Source organism: Tenrec ecaudatus, chromosome 3 (assembly GCF_050624435.1).
Source record: "Tenrec ecaudatus isolate mTenEca1 chromosome 3, mTenEca1.hap1, whole genome shotgun sequence".
NCBI lineage: Eukaryota > Metazoa > Chordata > Mammalia > Afrosoricida > Tenrecidae > Tenrec > Tenrec ecaudatus.
In genome coordinates, this window is record NC_134532.1 from 108,051,612 (window position 1) to 108,075,299 (window position 23,688).

General features: G+C 45.0%; 1 protein-coding gene and 1 long non-coding RNA gene across 4 annotated transcripts; one reads left to right on the forward strand and one right to left on the reverse strand.

The window, feature by feature from the left end:
* Positions 1 to 6,408: 6,408 nt before the first annotated feature.
* On the reverse strand, positions 6,409 to 9,685 carry LOC142442698 (uncharacterized). Its single transcript, XR_012783458.1, has 3 exons — positions 9,459 to 9,685; positions 9,120 to 9,222; positions 6,409 to 8,755 (listed from the first exon to the last, which is right to left on the reverse strand). It is a non-coding gene; the product is annotated as an uncharacterized LOC142442698 (long non-coding RNA).
* TIFA (TRAF interacting protein with forkhead associated domain) lies at positions 8,561 to 22,466 on the forward strand. Of its 3 annotated transcripts, XM_075543913.1 has the most exons (3): positions 8,561 to 8,726; positions 18,854 to 19,210; positions 21,050 to 22,466. In XM_075543913.1, exons 2-3 carry the CDS (start codon positions 19,205 to 19,207, stop codon positions 21,623 to 21,625), a joined length of 582 nt encoding a protein of 193 aa, XP_075400028.1. In that variant the 5' UTR covers positions 8,561 to 8,726; positions 18,854 to 19,204; the 3' UTR covers positions 21,626 to 22,466. The 3 variants fall into 3 exon arrangements, with proteins under 3 accessions (XP_075400028.1, XP_075400030.1, XP_075400029.1); XM_075543915.1 differs by lacking the exon at positions 18,854 to 19,210 and having other exon boundaries at positions 8,561 to 8,730; XM_075543914.1 differs by lacking the exon at positions 18,854 to 19,210.
* Positions 22,467 to 23,688: the final 1,222 nt, after the last annotated feature.

Here is a 23,688-nt window from a genome sequence, read left to right on the forward strand (position 1 = left end):
CACGTGATATTTCTGTCCTCACCTTTAAAGGAAGCATCATCGTCCACAACGGCGGCACCATTTTACCACCAGCTGGGCAGAAAGGTGTCAGGCTCCCCACACGCTCCCCGGAATCTACGATTTTCTGGGTTTTGCCATTTACTGTTAATATTGGAGTGAGCTCCTTACTGTTTGGATTTGCGTCATCCTAATGGTTGTGACCTGCCAGCAGACTCATTTAGTCTACATGCTGAGCAAATCCTCAGAGAAGCCGAATTATATGAAGAAGAATGTGGTACCAGGAATGGAGGAAGGCTTGTGAACAACCTGCAATCTGCAGAGGACACAACCTTGCTTGCTGAAAGTGAGGAGGACTTGAAGCACTTGCTGATGGAGATCTAGGGTTGCAGCCATCAGTATGGATTGTAACTCAATGTAAAAAGCCCCAAATCCTCGCGATCGAACCAAGAAGTTACACCGTGATAAACTGAGAAAAAGCTGGGGTCATCAAGGGTTTTGCTTTGCTTGGATCCACAATTGACACTCATGGAAGCAGCAGTCGGGAGATAAAAAGATGTACCATATTAGGTAAATCTGCTGCACAAGATCACTTTAGAGTATTGAAAAAGCAAGGATGTTACTTTGAGGACTCAGCAGCGCCTGACTCAAGCCATGGTATTCTCCATTTTATCATATGCATGTGAAAGTTGGACATTGAATAAGGAGGATTAAAGAAGAATTGATGCATTTGAATGGTGGTGTTAGAGGAAACTATTGAAAATATCATGGACTACTGAAAGGACAAACTGATCTGTGCTGGAAGACAGATGGCCTGAGTGCTCCTTCATGGCAAGGATAGTGAGATTTCATCCTTCATGCTTTAGCCATGCTGTCAGGAGAGACCAGTCCCTGGAGAAGGACATAATACTTGGTAAAGTAGAGGGACAGTGAGAAAGAGGAAGGCACGAAAGGGAACGGATCGCCACAGTGGCTGCGGCAGTGGGGGCTACGGCGTTGGAACAACTGTGAAGATGGCGCAGGACCGTGTGGTGTTCTGCTCTATTGGGCATAGCGTTGGTCCGCATCGGAACTGACTCGATGGCACCTTCCAACAGCAACAATGGCTCATAATCACCGCTATTTCTCAGATGTCTGTTTGCAGCCAAGATGACTTCTGGGGTGATTTGTCTGTTCCTGTCGTCTGTCCAGTAGATTGATTTTGGTTTCTTGTTGTGGTGCATTGTAGTTTTCTTTGTATAGGTCTTCTGTATCTCTGATTACATTTATTTCTGAGTATTTTGCCTTTTGCATGGCTATTACAAGTGGTATTGTTTTCCTGAATTCCTTTTTTGTGTTTTTTGTTAGTTTAAATAAATCCAAGTGACTTTTTTGATCAAGTACCCTATTTTGCTGAATATTTCAATTGGCTCCAATAATTGTCTTACATTCATCTATCCTGTATTTCAGATAAAGCAAATCATATCACAAAACTCAACAGCCACAACAAAGTAAAACACAGAAAACTCAGTCTAAAAGAAAGCAGAAAATAATGAAAATGAGTACAAGTTAAAAATGGGTCAAAGGGAAAACAAATGCTAACATGTCTTGCTTCTCCAGGCTCCAGTTTTATCCTGACCATCTTATCATTTTCTTGAGAGCCTAAATATTGTCTCAAGCCTTTAACATATGAAAAAATCAGGAGACATCGAAGCATTAAGTCAGACAAAAAAACCCCCTTGTCAGGCGGGGGGGGGCGGTTGATTCCTTAATGTGGTTTACACAGGCTAAAAAAATCCCTCTGTGTGTGTGTAACTGATATATAGCAAATGATAAAAATTGCAACCGTTAAAAAATACACATAATGAAAAACATGTCCCTCCTCTAGTTATTCTTAGAATTTAACCAGTTTTTTTGGTTTTCTTGCAGATAGCTCACACATTTATAAGCATGTTTTCTCATAAATTGTAGATGTTTTATTCTGTACTTTGCCCTGCCTCTCCTTGACTTTAATTAATAAGTACTTCAAGTTGTCTGGGCTTTTAGCTAGCCAGGTTGTTGTCGTCTGCAGATTGAAAGTTGTTCACGAGTCTTCCTCCAAGGCGAATGCTGAATTTTTCTTCATCCAGTTCATTTTCTCAGGTTATTTGCTCAGCAAATACATTAAACAGGTGCGGTGAACAGACAACTCTGACACCACCTTCTCTGCTTTTAAATCATGCAGCGTCACCTGGCTCTGTTTGAACAATTGCCCCTTTGTCTCTATATAGGTTCCTCATGAGGGCCATTAGTGCTCTGGGATTTCTATTTGCAATGTTATCTGTAACTTCTTATAATCCACACAATTAAATGCCTCTGCACAGTCAATGAAACACAAGAAAACATCTTTCTGGTAGTCTTGACTTTCATCCAAGATCCATGTGAAGTCCACAACGATATTCCTCCTTGCATGTCCTCTTCTGAATTCAGCTTGAATTTCTAGCATTGTTGATGTTCTGCTGCAACCATTTTAAATCATCCTCAGCAAAATCTCACATGTGTGTATTAATATTATTGTTTGATAACTTGCATTTTCTGTTGGATCGTCTTTCTTTGGAATGGTCATGGAGTTATTCCCTAAATCACCCCCCCCTGCCATGTCTTGTAGATTCTGATTGAAAACAACTCTATATAGGGTTTCAGAGGCTTGAAAGAAGAGGCGTTGTACTCCTCTAAAGAGTTAGTTTAGAAAGAGAGAGAGAGAGAGAGAGAGAGAGAGAGAGAGAGAGAGAGAGAGAGAGAGAGAGAGCTAGTTTCAGAAACCCACAGGAGCAGTTCTGTCACGCCCTAAAGCAGTGATTCTCAACCTGTGAGTAGAGACCCCTTTGGGGTCAAACGACCCTTTCAAAGGGGTCCCCTGATTCATAGCAGTCACAAAATGACAGTGATGAAGTAGCAGCGGAAATAATTTTATGGTTGGGGGTCACCACAACATGAGGAACTGTATTATAGGGTCGCTGTATTAGGATGATTGAGAACCGCTGCCCTAGAGGGTTTCTATGCGTCAGAATGGACTCCACAACGGTGTGAGGGAAATCATTAAAAAGCAGAAAGCCTCATCTTTCTCTCCAGGTGGAGCTGGTGAGTGTGAACTTCTGACCTGGTGATTCACAGTCCAATACTTATCCAACAGTGATACCAACACTCTTTATAGGAAATGATTAAGAACTGATCATTCAAACAGTTAATCCCCCTCCCTTTTTTGGCATCAATAACACATGTCTAACTTTTTCTTTTGTTTTGCTTTAGCAAGAAATCCTAGGCCCTTTTCCAGGGTGTTCGCTTCTCTGACTGGTTCTTTTTGCTCTCTACCTAAATTGGTAGCCCCAAACTCCTTACACCTTCTTAAGAGTCATTCGCTTGTTTCGTGTAACCCCGCAGGTTTCTTTAAATTTACAAGAAAAGAACTTCAGCACAGTTTTCCTTTAAAAAGGTTTGACGATCATGAGCCGATCTGGGTGCAAGAGAAAGTTGGCATGCTGTTGGGCCACTTCAGAAAGAAAGAAGTTGGCAGAATCAGAGGTTTCTTGAGATTACACAACCACCATAGAAGCACACTCCAAATTCCCTTTGTTTTCACAAAAGAGACCTGTGAAGTGGACCTCAACAATGCTCTCCAGCCAGCATGTTCCCACCCGCAAATTTGTGAGGGCAACATGTTAGAAGCCTTACAACTGTGAACTTCGCTGAAGTGCTCTCATAGAAGTTTTATTGTTGAAAATGTGCATATTTTTAGATCTTGAGGTGAGGATCTTGATAAAAAAGCTCTTCCTGTAATGCCTACCTCATTGTGTAATTGGAGTTTTGCTACATCCTGTGACAGTAAAGAAATTTAATTTTTTAAAAGAATGATGCTTATTCTTATTTTTTCCAAAACCTTATTATTGCTCTTTTATTTATTTTTTAATCATTTTATTGGGGGCTCTTACATCTCTTATCACAATCCAGACATCCATCCATTGTATCAAGCACATTTGTGTATATGTTGCCATCATCATTTTAAAAACATTTTCTTTCTAGTTGAGTCCTTGGTATCAGCAATTATTTCCCCTTTCCCACCCTCCCTCCCTCGTGAAACCGTGATAATTTATCATTTTTTTCATGTCTTACACCGACTGCTGTCCCTTCACCCACTTTTCTGTTGTCCATCACCCTGGGAAAGGGTGATATGTAGATACTTGTGATCAGTTCCCCTTTTCTCACACTACCTTCCCCTTACCTTCTTGGTATCACTACACTTGAGGTTACACAACCACCATAGAAGCAAACTCCAAATTCTCTTTGTTTTCAAGAAAGAGACCTGCGAAGTGGACCTCAACAATGATATCCTGAGGTCTTTATCTGTCCTGGGTTCCCTGTGTTTCAAGCTCTTATCTGTACCAGTGTACATGCTCTGGTCTAGCTGGATTTGTAAGGTAGAATTGGGGTCATGATAGTGGGAGGAAGGAAGCATTAAAGAACTAGAGGAAATCTGTATGTCTTCTTCATGCTGTCTTGCACCCTGACTGGCTCGTCTCTTCCTTGTGACCCTTCTGTAAGGGGATTTCCAATTGTCTACAGATCGGCTTTAGATCTCCACTCCACCCTTTCCCTCATTCACATCAATATGATTTTTTGTTTTGTGTCTTTGATGCCCAAAACCTGATCCCATCCACACCTCATGATCACACAGGCTGGTACGCTTCTTCTGTGTGGGTTTTGTTGCTTCTCAATTAGACAGCCATTTGTTTCTCTTCAAGCCTTTAAGACCCCAGATGCTATATCTTTTGATAACTGGGCACTATCAGCTTTCTTCACCACATTTGCTTATTCACTCATTTTGTCTTCAGTAATTGTGTCATGGAAGGTGAGCATCACAAAATGCCAGGTTATTAGAACAAAGTGCTCTTCTATTGAGGGAGTACTTGAGTAGAGAACCAATGTTCCTCTGCTACCTTAATACTTAACATATAACTGTATGTACATAGATCTATTTCCCTGTCATTATACATAAATATATTTACATATGTACATGACTGTATTTAGACCTCTATAAATGTCATTTGCCTCCTAGTTCTTTCTCCTATTTCCTTTTACTTTCCTCTTTTCCCACTATCATGCTCAGCCTTTATTTGGGTTTCAGTAATTCCTCTTGGCTACATTGCCATTGATTAGAGCCCACCAGGCATCCTATGCCCTCTCCGCCATCAATTTTAGATCACTTGTTGTTCCCTTGTCCCTGGGTTTGTTGACACCCACTTCCTTTCCCCCCACCTCGCCTCCCCCTCTCCTGTGTCCCACTCAGAACCGTGGGTCCCATTGTTTTCTCCTCAGGATTCTTCATCCCTCCTATCTTATCTATATAGATATGCAGAGATAATTATAAGCACAAAAACAAGACACTATTGCTCTACTTTTAAAACCTCTACCTTGAATGAAAAATAATAAACTCTGTAGTTAATCTTAAACAATGTCTTCACTTAAAAATAAGTGTTTTGATGCTTTCATACTGAGTTTATTCATCAAGTGTCTGTTATGATTTACTTTGCCTAATTTAGACATTAACAAGTTACAATAGTTTCTTTTAAATTTTTCCTCTGGACATCTTCATAAAACTTGACAAATTGGAATTCTGTAGAGAAATGGGTACACTGCCTGGCCCTTGGTCAGGTTTCACTGTGATGAGGAAGTCAAGGCTGTGGAAAGTCTGATGATGAGAATAAGCAGCAGCAGGCAACCCGGCAACTCTTCCTCCTGCTCAAGGCTGTAAGGAACATAACCGTCTCAGGTGTGCATGGCTAACTGTCAACATCTACAAGTCATTTTCAGTTTGTGAAGTCCAGTATTTTTAACCAGTTGCCAGAGGAAGAGGGAAAACCATTACTGAGATTACGTTCTGAATCAGAATTGAAGACTTATTCAAAGTCTCATTTTAGGCCATCTAGTAACTAAAGGAAGAGTCCTGGTGGCAGAGAGTTTCGACACGTGGCTGCTATTACTGGAAAGGTAGTGTTTTGAACCCGATCAGAGGCTCGGAAGGAGAAAAACCCAGCAATATACTTCTACTGCCATCCATCAATTCCAACAGCCAAGAAAACACTGTGGGGAAATTCTGTCACGTGGGGTCACTATGAGTCAGAACTGACTTGGTGGCATCCAGCAATAACAAGAGTCAGCCACATAGTCATTTTAAGAGAAGATATAATCTACATTACCCTAAATTTTAACCATTGTGATACTTTTTTCATTAGTACTATTAATAACACCCCGGTTTAGTTTGGCCTTTGCCATTTATAAAGCACTTCACATATTTCACTTGATTCAATTTGAAAGATTATGGACCAGAGACTCCATTTCTGATCAAATCATTTTATTATATGAGTTTATTGGTAAAATTAAACTGTGTGCCTTATCAACTACCTGCTCTAATGTTCCTAGCCGGAAGATGATACTCTGGCTGTCTCTCTTCCAGCAAAAAAGTCATAAATGTTGATGATTTACTAAAGCTTGTAGTCTTTACAGGAATTGGTCTCACCCATAGGTGGATCTCTCCTTCTCTGGGACTACCACTCCTGTTTATAAGTATCTATGAGAGTTCAAAAAGTCAGCCCTCGGGTAGCGCCTCTTGATGATGGAGGAAAGCAGATGGGACTCCTATCGTTTTATTGCCCGGGAAATTTACTGCAACCAAGAAACCATCTTGAGGTCAAAGATACAGTTTAGACAAATAAGTGGCTTTATTTCTCCATTTACCAGCATCAGTGGGGGGTCCCCCCAACAGTGAAATAGGTCAGTTTGCTCTCTCACCCCAATCTGTGTCAGTCCACATTTCTCAATCTTTTTTCCTCTGGTTCAGAGTCTGGCTTCCACATTCTACAGGGTAACGATTGTCTTCGGTTTCCCACCACCCTCGTGGTCTTTGTCGGGTGCACTCTGACTGAGGGGGCCTCCCCATGTGCCCAGCAGAACTGCTCCAAAGGGTCTTCTGTACAGAAGCAGATCTCTGGGCCTCTCTTCCAAGATGCGGCGGTTGTGTTCAAAGCACCAACCTTGGGGTTAGCGTTTCAGTGCAAACCCTTGGTTCCACCTAGTGGTCTCCCTTCGCCCTTAGCTCATCCCAACCCTTTGAAGCAAAAAAGAGGTTCCTTTAATTGACTTTGATCTATAAAGAACTCCCGGGAGGTTTTGTGTTTCCGTTTCACCGCATAAGAAGAAACTAGTCTTTACTTTCGGAATTGCAGATCTTTGCTGTGCACACCCTTGGGGGTGGGGGTGGGGGGAACAGTGGGGGAGGCGGGGGACAGAAATGCAAGGGGCTGCACTGCTCTGCTGTAAGACAAGAGTGCCCTGCCTGGGTAGCAAGCTGAGTTGAAGCTCTGGAGTCCATAAACCCTGCCTCTGCTCTTATTGGCTGGTCATTTTGGCATTCTCTGGGACTCAATTTACTAATCTGTCAGGGGGATTTGTCCTCGGGACTGTCAGGATTGAATGAAATAACGAAAACCACGATGAAGGCAGGAATGGTTTGAAGCACTTGCTTTGTTCGCATGGATTCCAGTCTTTGTGAAGTCGGCAACAACGTGTCTTCGTAACTGGATGATCAGCTAACATCACGATCAATGGAGAGAAGAGTGAAGTTGTCAAAGATTTCTTCTTGCTTGGATGCACAATCAGTGACCGTGGAAGCAGCAGTCAAGAAACCAAATGACCTGTGATTTCGGGTTAATAGATCGCACAAGATCTCTTTAAAAGTCTTGAAGACCAAGGATGTCATTTCAAAGACTAACGTGCACCTGGCCAAAGCCAAGACCTTTTCCAGTCACTTCATAGTCGTCTGAAAGTGGGATAATGAATAAGGAAAGCGGACGCATTTGAATCATGGTGTTGGGGACTAATATTGAAAGCGCAGCGGACTGCCAGAAGGGCAAACAAGCTGTTCTGGGAAGAGAAGTAAGGACAGAATGCCGTTAGGAGGCAGCATGGTGAGACTCCGTCTCATGTACTTGGGACGTGTCATCAGGGGAGGCCAGACCCTGGCGAAGTTCTTCAGACTTGGAAGAGGGTCAGCACACAAAGGAAGGCCCCTCCAGGAGATGGGCGGATCCAGTGGCTGCGATAAGGTCTCAGACATAACCAACAGGGTGAGGCCCGTGCAGGGCCGGCCCGGGCTTCCTTCTGTTGTACACTGGGTCGCGATGAGTGAGGACCGATTCCAGGGCACGAAAAACAACCCACATCGGGTTGACAGGACACACTTGGAAATCAGGTAGCCCTTAGTTCAGTGCCTCCACTGCCCGTCCCCTGCACCAAGATCTGCAAAGGCGGAGTGGGGGATGGAGATAGCTTTTAAATGAGAAAGTGATTTTGTTCCCTTATTTTCAAAATCTAGAGTTGGCAAGTTGCGTCCTCTCCAGAGGTGCCCCCTGTTTGGGGGAGACGCAGCTCCTAAGTCGCTTCGCTGCAAACTGGCTGAAGGCTGCAACTGCACGGCGAACAAGGGACTCTTCCTCTGAAAGGGTGTCCGCGGGCAAGTCACGCGCCCAGAGGGCTGGGCTGGGCGGAGCCTGGGAGGGCCCCCCGGCTCGGCGGGAATATAGCCTGCAGTCGGCCGACGGCGCGCTGCACTGTCAGCCAGGCACCCGCCTCCCTCCCGGGAAACCGGCTTGATTGGGCTTTTCGAAGGGTTCTCACCCGCTGTGTTCACAACTTCTTCCCGCAGACCGGCTCCTTTTGTGAGTATGTGTGCATTCTGCTGAACAGCCTGGTCAAGAGAGGGTAGTAGCCCTGTTAGGAGAGGGCAGGTTATTCCGGTTAGGAGAGGGTAGGTCAGCCCGGTTAGGAGAGGGTAGGTTAGCCCGGTCAGGAGAGGGCAGGTTATTCCGGTTAGGAGAGGGTAGGTTAGCCCGGTTAGGAGAGGGTAGGTTAGGTTCCAGGCCCATTTAGGCTCTCCAGGAGGAGCTGCCGCCTGGTCCCTTGTGGACATCCAGCGGTGCGCCCAAACCGTCCCTCTGCCCTCCCCCCTTCCCCTTCCTCCCCCATCTGGGTCGCCCGAGTTTGCCGCCAACCGAGTCCGGAAAGCGACGGTCCCGGGGCCAAGTCCACCGGACTCCCCAGCTCCGAGCTACCTGCGGGGCCTTTTGGAGACGCCGGCCTGTTTCTCTCCTGAAGGCGCTTTCTGGGTGCGGTACCGAAAGTGTCCGCCCGCTGCTCTTGGTGGCTCGCCTTGCCCTGCAGAAGAAGCTCACGCTGTTATTAAAGAACGGCTGAGAAAGCTATGCTGAGCAGGATCCCAACGTGAGACAATGTATGACTATTTACAGATGCAAAAAAAAAAAAAAAGGAACTGCAGGAAGTGGGTTATGCGTGTTTTCTTTGAACTTAGTTTAACCTTAGTAAAATTGTTAATTCCCCCGCCTTCCCCTCCACCCCACCAATTAAGAACAAATTTATGATGTATAGCTCACAGAGCAATTGCAAACGAGCCCTCCTGCCGCCATCCCACTGACACCCTATCGCAGCCTGGGGTGGGGGGCTTCCGGGCTTTCTGGGGCGCCCAGCCTCTGCATCGGACGCCTGTGCTCCAGCCTGCCTTCTTTACTTCAGTCTGGTTCATTAGATGCGAGGTAAAACTCTGTTCGGGGACTTTCCCAGCTTTCAGATTAAAATGTGGAATTTCCCAAAGCCTCTTTCTCAAATCTTGACTCCACCATGAACCTCAGCGGATGTCCTGTCCGCAGTCTTTGTTCCGGCCAGGAGGTGGTACCCACTCAGGGCGGGAAGAAACCGTTGCTCTTAGATTTTCCTCCTGCTGTTGCTGGTTTGCACGACTGGACTCGGCTCATGCCTGTTGCGAGAATTGATTCTGCCAAACAGCTCTGCTGGCCAACAGTGACCACGACCGTGATGCCTCGCAACGGGATGTAGGGGAAACGGGACTGGAGACAGAACTTTCCTTTGCTGACCTTCCAAGTTTCTCTTCTGCTCTTGTTGGTTCAGTATTTGATGTTTGTCGGGGCTAAGTTGTGGGAAATCTTTCCATAAAAAATGAAAACTTTCTGCCTTTAAAACAATCAGTTGGGTGATGCCTGTGGGGGTGGATCTTCCGTAATGCATTACTGAGCAGAAACCATCAACACTGCTTTTGTTTTCTTTAATAAAACACGAAAACCTTTTCTTTCCCGAAGCATGCTAGACTTTGCTGACATGCATCATTGCCCAGGGCACCACATTTTCTGTTTAACGGCTTGGCCACCTGGCTGCCTTTGGCAGAAGTAGTCTCTCTTTGGTTTTGTGTTCATGGCACTTTAGCACTGCATACCCTTCTGAAAGAGTGGGCCATATAGCTCTTCATTGTTTTTGCTGGACTTTGACAGAGTATAGCGAAGGGATAAAGCAATGGGTGACTGTACACACACATACACACACACACACACACACCACCTGTATGCATACCCATTCAGCTCTTTGAGAGGAGCTCTGGTGGCAGAGTGATTATGAGTTGGGTTGCTAACCTTGAGGTCAACTATTCAAACCCACCAGCTACTCTTTGGGAGAAAGATGAGACTTTCTTTCCTGTAAGAGTTACAGTCTTGGAAATCCTCACAAGTTCTACCCTGCCCTGTACAGTCGCCTGTGTCAGAATTGCCGCAATGACAGTGAGTCTTCCCCAGGAGAGAAGCTGGAGTCATCCCACTAAATCTGACTCCTCCCTTTCTAGATCTAAAATTCCCAGGTAAGTATAAACCTCTTGACATACAGGGTGTAAAAAAGTGCCCTGGTGGCATAGTGGGTAGTCACTGGGCCAGTAACTGAAAGCCCAGGCGTTCAAGCCCATCTGACACTCCTAGGGAGAGAGGTGAGGCTTTGTGTTCCTGTAAAGATTTAGGGCTTCAGAAACCCACAGGTGCAGTTCTTTTCCAATCTACGGGCTCACTGTGAGCCGTAATTGACTAGACGACTATGGGTTGGGTTTGGTCTGTGGGTCTGTTAGACTTTTCTGACACAACAATACCTTCTCTGTTTTGCTCTTGGTAATAGTTTCTGGCAGCAATGTTTTGGTTTGGTTTTTTTTGAACATCTTTGTATATTCATCCATTGCAGTTCCTCAGTTTATAGATCTCACTATATGTCAGATACTTTCACAATGTTTTACAATTTTGGATGCCAGCTAGTCAGTGTACCAGTAAGGGATGTTTAGTTAACCTCTGGCTTTGTCTGAACCCCTCAAAATTAGGTAGTTTGTGACCTTTTACTGAACATATTTCAAGTAGATTTTGAATCATATTGACATTTTAGGGCAGAGTAAAAGGACCCTTTTGGGTTTCTGAGATTGTCAGTCTTTATGGGAATAGAAGCTGTTCCCCCATGGAACAGCTGGTGAATTTGAACTGCTGACCTTGTGGTTAGCAGCCCCCATGCATAATCCACCACACAAGCAGAGTTTTGTTTTTTTATATTAAGTGCACGTGGCAAAAAATTTCAAAGGCACACTATGGACAGTGAAAAGTTAGGCTCCTTCCTGACCCCGGAGCTTCCGTTTTCCACTCTGGAGACAAACACTGTTACCACTGTTGTTGTTGTTGTTTTCCTGTTTCTTTGATATTTTATGTCTAAGAGATTCAAAGAGGTCTTTTTGATTACCTACACACCAGGAACTTAAAATAACTCATGAACTTTAACTGCTTGCGTCTTTTATTTGTGTTTCTGTGTGTGTGTGTGTGTGTGTGTGTGTGTGTGTGTGTGTGTGTGGCGGGGATTTGTGTCTGACCACTCCAAATGTCAGGGATTCAAACCACTTTGTTGACGGACCTGTGGTTTGGGGGATTAACAGACAGATTAGTTTATCTGTTCCTTCAGATCAGAGGTCAGAGTTTATTCCATTTTGGATTGGCAAAACAACCTGCCATATTGCTAGTGAGTAGAGTCCATGGTAGTGTTCATACACCGAGGCTTTGGAGTTAAGAGTGTTCTACATAGATTGGTGCTCCAGAGCCTGGCCCTCTCGTGACAATGACAAGGCAGCACCGAGGGCTACTTTTCCTCCCGACCTGGAGTCTGGGTTGGAGGTCTTGCTGGTTCTAGCGCACACACACCACTCTGCCCCCCTTTTTATCAACTATGTACCTTATAGTTTGTGAGCCAAGGAAGCACTGATTGTAGTGGTTAAGAGTATTCCTAGGGTGTTCGATTTCGGTTTTATTCCTGTCTTTGGAACACGGTTTATGACCCAAGTTCTTTAAACTAGTTTTATGACTAGTATTTATGACGAGTTCTTTAAACCCTGTGAGATTCAGCTCCCTCGTTTATATAGTGGTGATAGTGTCCAGGCCTACTATTGTTTCATAGCTCCCAAAGTTAGGTGGATGGGTTTCTCAGCTCAGGCTCAATTGTGGTGCAACGGAAAATGCCCTGTCACATGTTTTTGTAGTCTGATTTCAGCCTTTTCCCCTGGGACCCAGGCAGAGTTCCTTTTAGAGATTGCTAATGTTGTGGCTGCTAACTCCAAGGGCAGCCATTCAAACCTGCCAGAGGGAGAAGGAGGGGACTTTCTGCTCCCAGAAAGATTCACCACCTTGGGAGTCTAAGTTCTACTCAGTCCTGTAGGGTCCCTATGCGTTGGAACCGACGTGATGGCAGTGAGTTTAATTTGGGGTTTGGAATGTTGTGACAGAGACGAGACAGATGGCCGAGCCATGTGCTGGTTTTCAAAGCGTCTGCTTCCAAGTAGGACACATCCAGTGTCGGCTTAACCTAACAAGCAAAGTAAGCACGAGCTTAGCGTGAGCTTACTGTTAAAATCCTGAATTGGATGAGACTGATGCACAGAGCAAATCAGTTTTCCAATTCATACACATTTTGTTTCCTATCATTGTTTTCCATCCTCACAATGTAGCATCATTATCTATCCCACTTCCTCCTTGTGTTTCCTGGTTCCATTCCTCCTTCTTGCCTAGCCTTCTGAACTCCGTCCTTGGGTAGATGCTGCTCTTTGATAGCAGATGGCTGATTATTCCAAGGTATGCTTACCTGTTCAGTGTTAGCATCCCCTTATAGACATATCTATTATTTGGCTGAAAATTCAAGGAGTCAGCAGGATTCAGCCCTGAAGGATGGTTAAGGGTCATTGTGGGAGTCACCTAATCTGCTGTCAATTTAAGGATTAACAGTGTAGGCTTGGAGTCTAGGTTGCCAATCTGGAGATAGCCAATGAAACTTCTGTGTGGGCATGGCCTTCTGCTGAGAATTCTGGGAAATCTGGGACTTCCTCCTTGGAGGTGAGAGACACTTCTCTCTCTGCTGACTTCCCTGAGAGACATTGCAGCTGACAAGATCTCTGAAGCTGGAGAAGCCACGTAGAGACCCCTGCCAGTGCTGAGATGCTTACAACACCACTGGATCCAAAGACTTTCTACCCACTGGCCTGTGATCATCCTGCATTCAGCATCTTTGCATGTGTTTCGTGAGTCTGAAGAAGATTTTATGGATTGCTGTCAGATATGTGGGTTAATGTCGGAATTAGGGACTTGATCTGGACTGGGCTGGGATGTTATCTCAATGTTCAATTTCTCTTGTATATAAACCTCTCCCTTATACACATATGCATGTTTATGAATTTGTTTCTCTAGTCTACCCAGACTAACACAGTCATGGTCTTAGGGGTTCTACCAGCCACTAAGCCAGCATTTTCTGGTTGTTTTATGCTGTTGAGTTTTGGTCCCTATCTTTTTGTCCACTCTATCTGGGGTCTTCTAATGTGATTATTTTCAGAGAAGGTGGTAGTTGGGCACCATCTAGGGCTTCTGGTCTCAGGGCTGTGGAGGCTGATGTTTGTGTGGTTCATTAGTCCATTGGCCTAATTTTTTCCATGCACTTTTGATTTCCCCCACTCTTTTATTGTTCTGAATGGGGAGGTTGGAATTCAGAGTTCCGACTCTAAGGAAAGGCTTTCTCTCTCCGGTAACTCTGGAGGAATGTCCATGTCTCCTTTCCACCTCGTGGGACCCAGCATTCCTTGAAGGTGTCCATGTGCCTTGGCATCAGTCTTGGGTCTAGGAGGTTGTCAGTGCAGGGCTCCTGGGTCCAAAGGATATGCTCCACTCCTACCTCTTCTTTCTTGATAGTGAGTCACTTCTTGCTCTTTCTCTTTTTCATTCCCGTAATGCAAAAGGTGATAAGAGAAACTGTGTTGCATCTCACCCTAAGCTCTTTCTATTTTTTTAAAGATCATTTTATTAGGGGCTCATACAACTCTTATCACAATCCATACAGACATCAATTGTGTAAAGCACATTTGTACATTCATTGCCCTCATCATTCTCAAAACACCTGCTCCCTACCTTAGCCCCTGGCATCAGCTCCTCATTTGTTCCCCTCCCTGCCAGCTCCCCCCTCACCCCAAACCCTTGCTAATGGATGGGTTCATCACTTATGATCACAGAATGATTGCACCATTACACGACTGCCAAACCACTGAGAGACATAGCTCAGCACATGGTCCCCCAAAGTTGGCCCATGTCTGAGGGTACACAATTCAACTTAGAAATCTGTAGTGACGAGTTCCATAAGTTTTTCATGGGAAAAGTGTACACTACAAATTAGCAAGCAGTGACACATAAGTCTGTGATTACTGGGTTTATTGGATCATCTGCACCTGGCTACATCAGTTCCATTCACAGTTTTTAGTGGAGTCGCAAGTAACATTTTTTTTAAGGGGACAGAGAGAGTTAGCGTAGACCAGATAGGGAGGGCTGGCAAATATATTGACAGTAATCTGCTCTACCAGTGTTTATGGGAAGGCTATAACTGCTGATGTGGTCCAGCTGCAACAAGGCCCAGGGGCCCTTCAAGGTGGGTTACAGCGTCGGTGAGTAGGAGACAGAAACCACACGACTCAAAGGTTGCAGGTGACTGTTCCAAGTTTTTTTAAATAAATCATTTTATTGGGGCTCATACAACTCTTATCACAATCCATACATACATCAATTGAGTAAAGCACCCTTATGCATCTGTTGTCCTTATCATTCTCAAAATTTGCCTTCCACTTGGGTTCCTGGAATCAGCTCATTTTCCTTTTTTGACTTCCAATTTTATTCATGCAAAGCTTCATCTTATATATTCTTTTTCTTGGCTTATAGCTTATGGCCTGAGGTCATACATCAGAAAATTCTCAGGCCACAAAACCATAACAAGTCATGTAATCACATATCTTTACTCTTGATTAGATACACATCATTATTCTTGGTTAAAAATTAGTACATCTTGAAACTAAAACTGTCTCAACCACAAGGGTGATAGACATAAACCTTCTAACAATAACTGAGCACACTTTATCCAACTAGGACGCATTGTTCTAACTATGAAATCAATAAAGTATTAATACATTGCATTATAAAAATTACTTGACAGGCTTTGGCTGTTCTTTCTGTTCTTCCTTAGGCTGTTCCTCTAGGGCTTTCATTTCTTGTTCTTTCTTTTCCACTAAGTTCCCATAAATGAAACTCCCAAAAGTCTTTCTGTACCAAGGTATGAGTTGCCTCACAATGGGTAGCTTTGTTTCAGTGAACTTCAAGTTGCCTCATAATAGGTAGCTTTGCTTCAGTGGACTTCAAACACCACGGAGGCCCTCCTCTTGCTAACCTTTCCATAAAACTTAAACTACTAAAAGGAACTTATACACCTTTTTTGTTAACCTTTCATATGCCATTCTTTTATAAGCCCTCGTATAATGTAAATCAGGGTCAGGAACTCAATTGTCTTCGGGTTCTTTCCTGGAGGGGGATGCCATATTCTACCCCCTATGCAGTCACCAAGATAAGGAAAGGGAAAGACTGTGGGAAGAGGATGATAAACTTTTTTAGAGTCTTGCGCAAAAGCTTCCAACCAGCCTCTGGGATTTCCGTGGATTTCGGTTGCAATAGCTCATCCTGCTCAAGATCTAACATAAATTCCTTAAGAGGGGTTACTGGCTTCCAGTTTCTAGTTTTATTATACAATACACTTTGCACACAATCAGGGCATGGATCTTTCAAAGCCATCGGAAGGGGAGTAACCTCAACTTCTGGGGAATATTCCTCAGTTGACATCAGTTGTTTCCTAAAAGGGGAAGTGATCGAAATTATCAGGAACCAGAGAGCAGCTACAATTAATCAATAATGATATCAGGCCAATAATTTCAAAGGGTTCACGGGAGGGACTTCCTTGGTGGAGCCTTCTTTGAATGCCCCTCCTCCATGCGCTGACCTTGTCAAGACCCACGGTTGGAAGTGGTCTCAGCAAACTGTGACCTCGACTCTGTAGTTTCGCCCAGAAATACATCAGATCCTGAGAATTCATCCCAACACATTCATTAAGCACTGATTATAACCAGAATGCCTGTTTGATTTCTGCTATAATAGATTCATCTGTCCTGGGTGGTGGCTTAGTCATAGGTTATACACTGAGCTGCTAAGTTCACGGCCGGCAGTTCAAACCTACCAGCCACTCTGCAGGAGAAAGATAAGGCTTTCTCCTTCGGTAAGAAGTATCCCTGGTGTATAGTTACAGTGGTAACCTGTCGTGATGAGATCCGGAAGGCCCACACTTCGAAACCACCTGCTACTCCTCAGGAGAAAGATGGGGTTTTCTACTCGGATGAACAGTTACAGTCTTGGGAAATCAAAGGGGGCAGTTCTATGCTAACTCTGGGGTCACTGTGAGTTGACATCGATCCCGCAAGACAGTCTACTCTGGCCCATTGGGTCTCTCTGAGTTGGAATCGACTTGAGGGCAGCGAGTTTCGGTTTTCTGGGGACTGCGAGTACTCACCAAAAGACCCTTTGGGCAGCTGATTTAGTTGAAAGCTGATAAATAAAACTAAGCTAAAAGCAAAAGCAGAAGTGGGAGCTCCCAAATGACCGTCTCTGTGTGGAAGAGACAGGGCTTTTCTCGTGTCCTTTTGGTACTCTTCCTGCCCGGAGTCTGAGCATGAACCGGACGACCGGAGGCCACTGACAGATGCTTGCCAGCAGCTAATTAAGTCGTCTCATAATTAAGACATCTTTAAATCAGAGTGCGTATAGATGTTAAAATTCTAGCAATTTGGATTCAAAGTCTTACCTTCCTGACCTGAGATCTTAAAGATGCTGCAATATAAAGTAATTTGCTGTCTTCCCCCAAATCAAATTTGAAAATGAATTTGTAATTAGAGAGTGGTTATGCACTAACTGTGAGGTGAGTAGCTTGAAGCCACCAGGAGCCCCACAGGAGGAAGATGAGACTTTCTACTCCGATACTAACATGCAATTGAGCGAGGGCTCATGAGAGGGGGAGGGTGGAGGAGGACGGGGTACAAAGAGGAGCTGATACCAAGGGCTCAAGTAGAAAGAAAATGGTGTGAAAATGATGATGGCTCATTGTGAATGAGGGGGAGTGCGGAGTGGGGACCCAAAGCTCATCTGCAGGCAACTGGACATCCCTTACAGAAGGGTTGTGGGGAGGAGACAAGCCAGTCAGGGTGCAGTGTAGCAACATACAACTTTCCTCTAGTTCTTTAATGCTTCCTGCCCCCCACTATCATGATCCCAATTCTACCTTACAAATCCAGCTAGACCAGAGGATGTACACTGATACAGATAGGAACTGGAAACACAGGGAATCCAGTACAAATGAACCCCTCAGAACAAGTGGTGAGAGTGGCGATACCGGGATGGCTGAGAGAAGTGGGGTGTAAAGGGGGAACCGATTACAAAGATCTACATATAACCCCCTCCCTGGGATATGGACAACAGAAAAGTGGGTGAAGGGAGACGTCAGACAGTGTAAGAAATGAAAAAATAATAATAACATAAATTATCAAGGATTCCTTGAGGGACAGCAGAGAAGGGGGGAAGGGAGACTTTGGATAGGGCAAGATATGACAAAATAACGATGTATAAATTACCAAGGGCACATGAGGGAGGGGGGAAAGGGGAGGGAGGGGACCAAAAAAAGAGGACCTGATGCAAGGGGCTTAAGTGGAGAGCAAATGCCTTGAGAATGATTGGGGCAGGGAATGTATGGATGTGCTTTATACAATTGATGTATGTATATGTATGGATGGTGATAAGAGTTGTATGAGTCCCTAATAAAATGTAAAAAAAGAAAAGAGGAGAAAAAAATGATTAGGGCAAAGACTGTACAGATGTGCTTTATACAATTGATGTATGTATATGTATGAACTGTGATAAGAATTGTATGTGCCCCAATAAATTGTTAAAAAAAATTATCAAGGGTTCATGAGGAGGTGGGGTGGAGAGGAAGGGCTAAAAATGAGAAGCTGATACCAAGGGCTCAAGTGGAAAGCAAATATTTTGAGAACGATGATGGCAACAAATGTGCAAATGTGCTTGACACAATGGATAGATGTATGGATTGTGACAAGAGTTGTATGAGCCCCCAATAAAATGATTTTTTTTTAAAGAAGAAAATGATGACGGCAACATATGGACAAGTGTTCTTGATACAATTGATTTGTGGATTGCTATAAGATCTGTAAGGGCCCGCAATAAAATGATTAATAATTTAAAAATACAGAATAACCAGGAAGAAAACAAGCGCTACAGGCTGGGAAGCCCACAGGCGTAGTCCTACCTTGCCCTGTTCTGTCGCCACGAGTCGGAATTGACTTGATGGCAGGCCGTGAGGTTTTTTGTTTTTAATGCTCAAAAACTTTTTTGCTTAGCTTTGTCACTTGTTGAGTAATTGAATACCTTGAGAGTTTATTTTCTAACTGTTGACATTGACAAGACACAAAGAAAGAAAAGATTGTATTTTTAAAATAAATGGCAGCAAAGCACAAAAAGATAAGAAAAACTCAGTTTTTTTTCAAACTTGTTTATTATAGATACATCTGCTATCCATGACACACACCGACAATAAAACTATATATCAGCCTTCCATGAGACTGCCAGTGCGCAATCCTAAATACAGCACAGGCAAGTGAGGGTCCCTGGAAGAAAGGATCCAGGGACAGCCGGCATCCCTGTAACTAACGTGTAATGTATCACCACTGATGGCACTGGAGGCGTAGTGGCGGCATGTTGTGCTGTCCGACAAAGTCAGCAGTTCGACACCACCAGGCACTCGTTTGGAGAAAGATGGGGCTTTCCACTCCTGTATAAAGTAGAGTCTCAGCAATCCACAGGAGGCAGCTCTACCCTGCTCTTTAGCGTTGATGTGAATCAGCAGCTACTCAATGGCGGTGAGTTTAGTTTTGGGGGGGGTTTTGGTGGCATTGTCGTGTATGTGTTGGCCTGCTAATCACATGGTCAGTGGTTCAAACCCACCAGCCGTGATGGGTTAAAACCCCCAGAAGAAGATGAATTTGTCTGCTGTGGGGAAATTGACAAAGCCTTGGGAACGTTAGGTAGGATCTCTGAACGGAGTACACTTGATGGTGGTGATTTTATGTGGGGGGGGGGGGAGGGGTACTCAGCCATTGAAGACTGCCCAATGTGGAAGTATGGGGAGAACATCTCTAGAGACATCCTTCCTTGACAAGCTCTATATCTAGCAGTAAGCACGGTATGTTTCTGTAGTGTAAGAAAACAAATTTCTTCTCTATGTGTAGTAGGTGGGTGTGTAGATGCCCGTGGGCGCACACAGCTCTGCGTGCTACGTAAGGAAATGTTCTCAGGTTGTGAAAACAATTTTCTTTAAGGAAAGCCCCAAGGAGCTAGTGTGGGGCAGGTCATTTCAGTTTTGAAGACTTTCTACTGAGCGGGGAAACATTTTTTTTGGTTTAGCATATATACATCTTTTTAAATAGACTTGTTTTAAAATGGAATTTCCATATCTTAAGAGACAGTCACAATGCTTTGGGAACTAGGTCTCCTGTCCTGGCATAAGACTTTAAGGACGCTGATGATTATTAAAGGTAGCAGAAGGGGCTACAGCAGGTGGATTGTGCTCCTAGTGGTTCACTGCACCCGGCCCAGGCAGCCCTTAGGAACTACGGGCCAAGATGATTTCTCCCAGGACTGTTGCAGGCTTTGATCCTTAGAATTTCCTCCTGGCTAATTTTGCATACAAAACAATTGAATGTCTGTGGTTTATGACTATAAAATAAAATGATCATGCAACACATGTATGACATTAGTCATTTACTTAATAGAAACGTAAGCGCGATAAATGAAAACCCACTGCCATGGTGAATTCTGACCCATGGTGAATTCTGACCCAGAGCAGGCTCGTTTAGAGTTTCTGTGATAGGCGCTGAGGAGAAAGCTCAACCTTCTCCTATGGTGCAGGTGGGGGATTTGAACTGCTGACCTTGCAGCTAGCAGTCTGATGCCTAACCTTCAGCACCACGGGGTTCCTTTATAAACGAGGACACCAGGATACTCCTTATAGTTATTTGTTTATAATGTTTAAAATTCCTTTCATTGGGCTGCATCTAATTAGAATCTAGTTCATCACCTGTCTATTCTTTTCTTCGGATGATCTGGGCGGGCCTTCAAACTAAAGGGAATGCTCTCCTCCTGGTTTTCTTTTGAAAACACCTGGGTAGTAGTATTTTCTAGCCCTCATTCACTATGTCATTGCGAATGCGCCCCCTCAAGTCAGCGTGGTGCGTCTGTCACAGCCTCCCAAACCACCGTCCCCTTTATCTGCGGCCTTGTGTAGCCAACTGGTGTGGCACCAGTTCCCATGCGGTTCTTGGCTGTAGGTCCCACCCTGATGCCCAGCGCCCCCGAGTGCGCAGTAGCACCGCCCCACGGTGTTTTCATGGCTGGCCCTTTAGGAAGCTCCTTGCCAGGCCTATCTTCCAAGGTGCCTTTGGGTTTGACACATCAGCCTTTGGGCGAGTCTCCAAGCCCTTGCCTGTTTATAGCCCTCGGAGCTTGTTACCACGCTTCACCTATCTGCCCCGTGTCCGCCGCCATCGGATCTGCTAGATCCTCCTAAGTATGCCACGATTGTCTTCTCACAGCCTCAATAACCCGCCACCGCCGCCGGTGATTTTTACCCAGATGTCAGCCGGCGCGTGGGCGAGCGCCATCGCCTGCCTGAGAACTAACTGGTGGCTTTCTTGTTACAGGCTGCTCCCATTCCGGTGCACACCATGTCCAGTTTCGAAGATGCTGACACCGAAGAGACGCTCACGTGCCTCCAGATGACGCTTTACCATCCCGACCACTTGCAAACAGGGAGGTTTCAAGCCATCAGGTTTTGCCACCGGGAGAAACTCCCCTCCCACAAGGTGGTCAACTTTGGCCGGCATTCCAGCACCTGCCACTATATCTTTCAAGACAAGCAGGTTTCCAGAATTCAGTTTTCTCTGCAGCTGTTCAGAGATTTCAATAGCTCCGTTCTCTCCTTTGAGATTAAGAACATGAGTCAGAAGACCAGCCTGATCGTGGACAACCATGAGCTGGGCTACCTGAATAAAGTGAAACTGCCCCCAAAGTGTATCCTCCGGTTCGGCGACTACCAATGCCTGGTCGAGAAGCAAGACGGGGAGTCGCTGACATTTTTCGAGACTCAATTTGCTCTGTCTCCAACATGCCTCTTACAAGAAAACCTCTGGCCTCTGCGGATGCCTGTGCCTGAGAATGGCCCCCAGTCAACCCTCTATAGCACTTTGCCTACAGAAATGGATGAAAACGAATTATAAACGAGGAGGCAAAGCAGAGAATCGCGGTGTACATCTGAGAGGGCTCCTGTACAGAAGACACTGCGTGACGAAGGAATTGTGTTCTCCAAACAAACCCACTGCCATCGTGCCGCCCCTGACTCGTGGCGACCCTGGAGAAGGTTTTTGAGGTCAGTCTTGACCGGAGCTGCAGCCTCCTCTTCCTCGCCCACAGTGCCTGGTGGGTTTGAGGCGCTGACCTGGCCGTTAGCCGGCCAGCGCGGACCCAACAGCGTTCACAAACCAAAGTTCTGCGGTGTGGATTTTGGCCTTGCCGACAGTTCTGTGCTGTGTTTTGTGTTGGGAGGGAACGACCCTTGCTGTGGTCGTGTCATTTCACACCAGCCCATGGTTCCCGTTGTCAGGGCTCTAAGCAGATGGAGTCTTCGCGGCGGTGGGAGCCGCTGGTTCCAGAAGTGCCGCGTGCTGGGTGGAGCAGTGTGGTACATTCGGGACCGTTGTCTGTGATACTGTGGTTTTCATATGGAAAGAATTGTCTGACAAATAATATTGTGAGTCTTTTGTGGTTGTCTTTATATGGGCTAGTAGAGTGGATTGCCCTCCAGGATGACCGTTCTCCTGATCTAAATCCAGCCTCAAAAAGGCCTAGTCATATAAATATCTTAAAGAACCACTGGGCTTTGTATTTAGAATGATTTTTTAAAATAATTTTCCTCCCAGAGTTTGAAAGTTTGTCCGAAACGGAATTCTCAAATCCCGTGAATGTAGTTTCTGACAGCACCGAGAGAGTCAGTTCCTCCCCTGACCACTTTCTGTGGACCTGTTGCTGCCGCAAGAAAAGAAGGGCTGTGTCATGTGAACATTTACAATAAAGTTTTCTAATACAGATTTTGTTTTCAAGACAGTGGTCGTTCTTTAAACGATTCTCATCCAATTGATTGTAACCGGTCATTTAAAAACAGGACGCCCACTGTCACAGAGTTGACTCTGACTCATGCCAGCTCATGCGGGTCACATCCAACTGTCCTCTGTCGGGTTTTCAAGGGCCGATTTCCCTGCAGTGGACAGACAGCACTCTCTTCTGAGATTCCCCCGAGTGGACTTGAACCACCAATCTTTCGGTTCATAGCCAATCATGTCTACTGTGGGCGGTAGCAGCCCAATGCGTAACCACCACGCCACCAGTAGAGGGGCATATTAATCGGTGCCACTGTGTTAGTTCTGGGCTGCTTTTAAAATTTTAGCTGAAACATAGTGACCTGGTTATGTTTCCCAATGGTAAGATCGTATATGCCATATGATTGTATATAACACTTTTCTAGAAAATTATGTTTCTCCAATCGAATACATTTGACTGAAATTGGGAGAAATGTTCCTTTTAGGCTCTAACCGTAGCATGAGGGGTGCAGTTTGTATGAATGAGGGTGGGTTAGGGCATGCGTTCACTAAGTTTGATATTTAAAAAAAAACACAAATATATAAGTATACAAGTATATAGGCCATAATTCCACTGCCAAGAGGTAACTAGTGCTGCTGTTTATTGTGTTTTGTGTGAGTGGACATTCATGTCAGCAGTAATTGTGCAGCTTGTGGCTTGGAAAACAGGTATGTTTTCCTCTCTCTGGAGCTAAAAGGGTAGGGCTGAAGGTGGAGCAGTCCTGCCGGTGACAATAAGCCTGCTGAGCCATATGGAGACACACCTCTGCTCTATGCTGGTTGTGGGCAGTGGCAGTTGGAAATGAAGGGACCTAGTTACTTTGGGCCCAACCAGCATCTGAGACCTGAGGCAGTGTTTGGGATACGCATAGGTGCACATGTGAATCAAGACCCAAAGGATGCAGTATGCCTGGCCCCAAAGTTGACCTAGGTTCCTGTTATGGATGCAATTGTGTGTCCCTACCCACCCCCCCACCCCCCGCCCCCTGCCACCCAAAATGCATTAAGTTGCCTAGGCCATGATTCTCAGCATTATCTTCTATTTTGTGATCTGATGTGATTATCCTATGTGTTGTAAATCCTAACCTCTCTGATGTTAACGAGGCATGATTAGTGGCAGATAGGTTAATCCCACAGGATGCAATCTC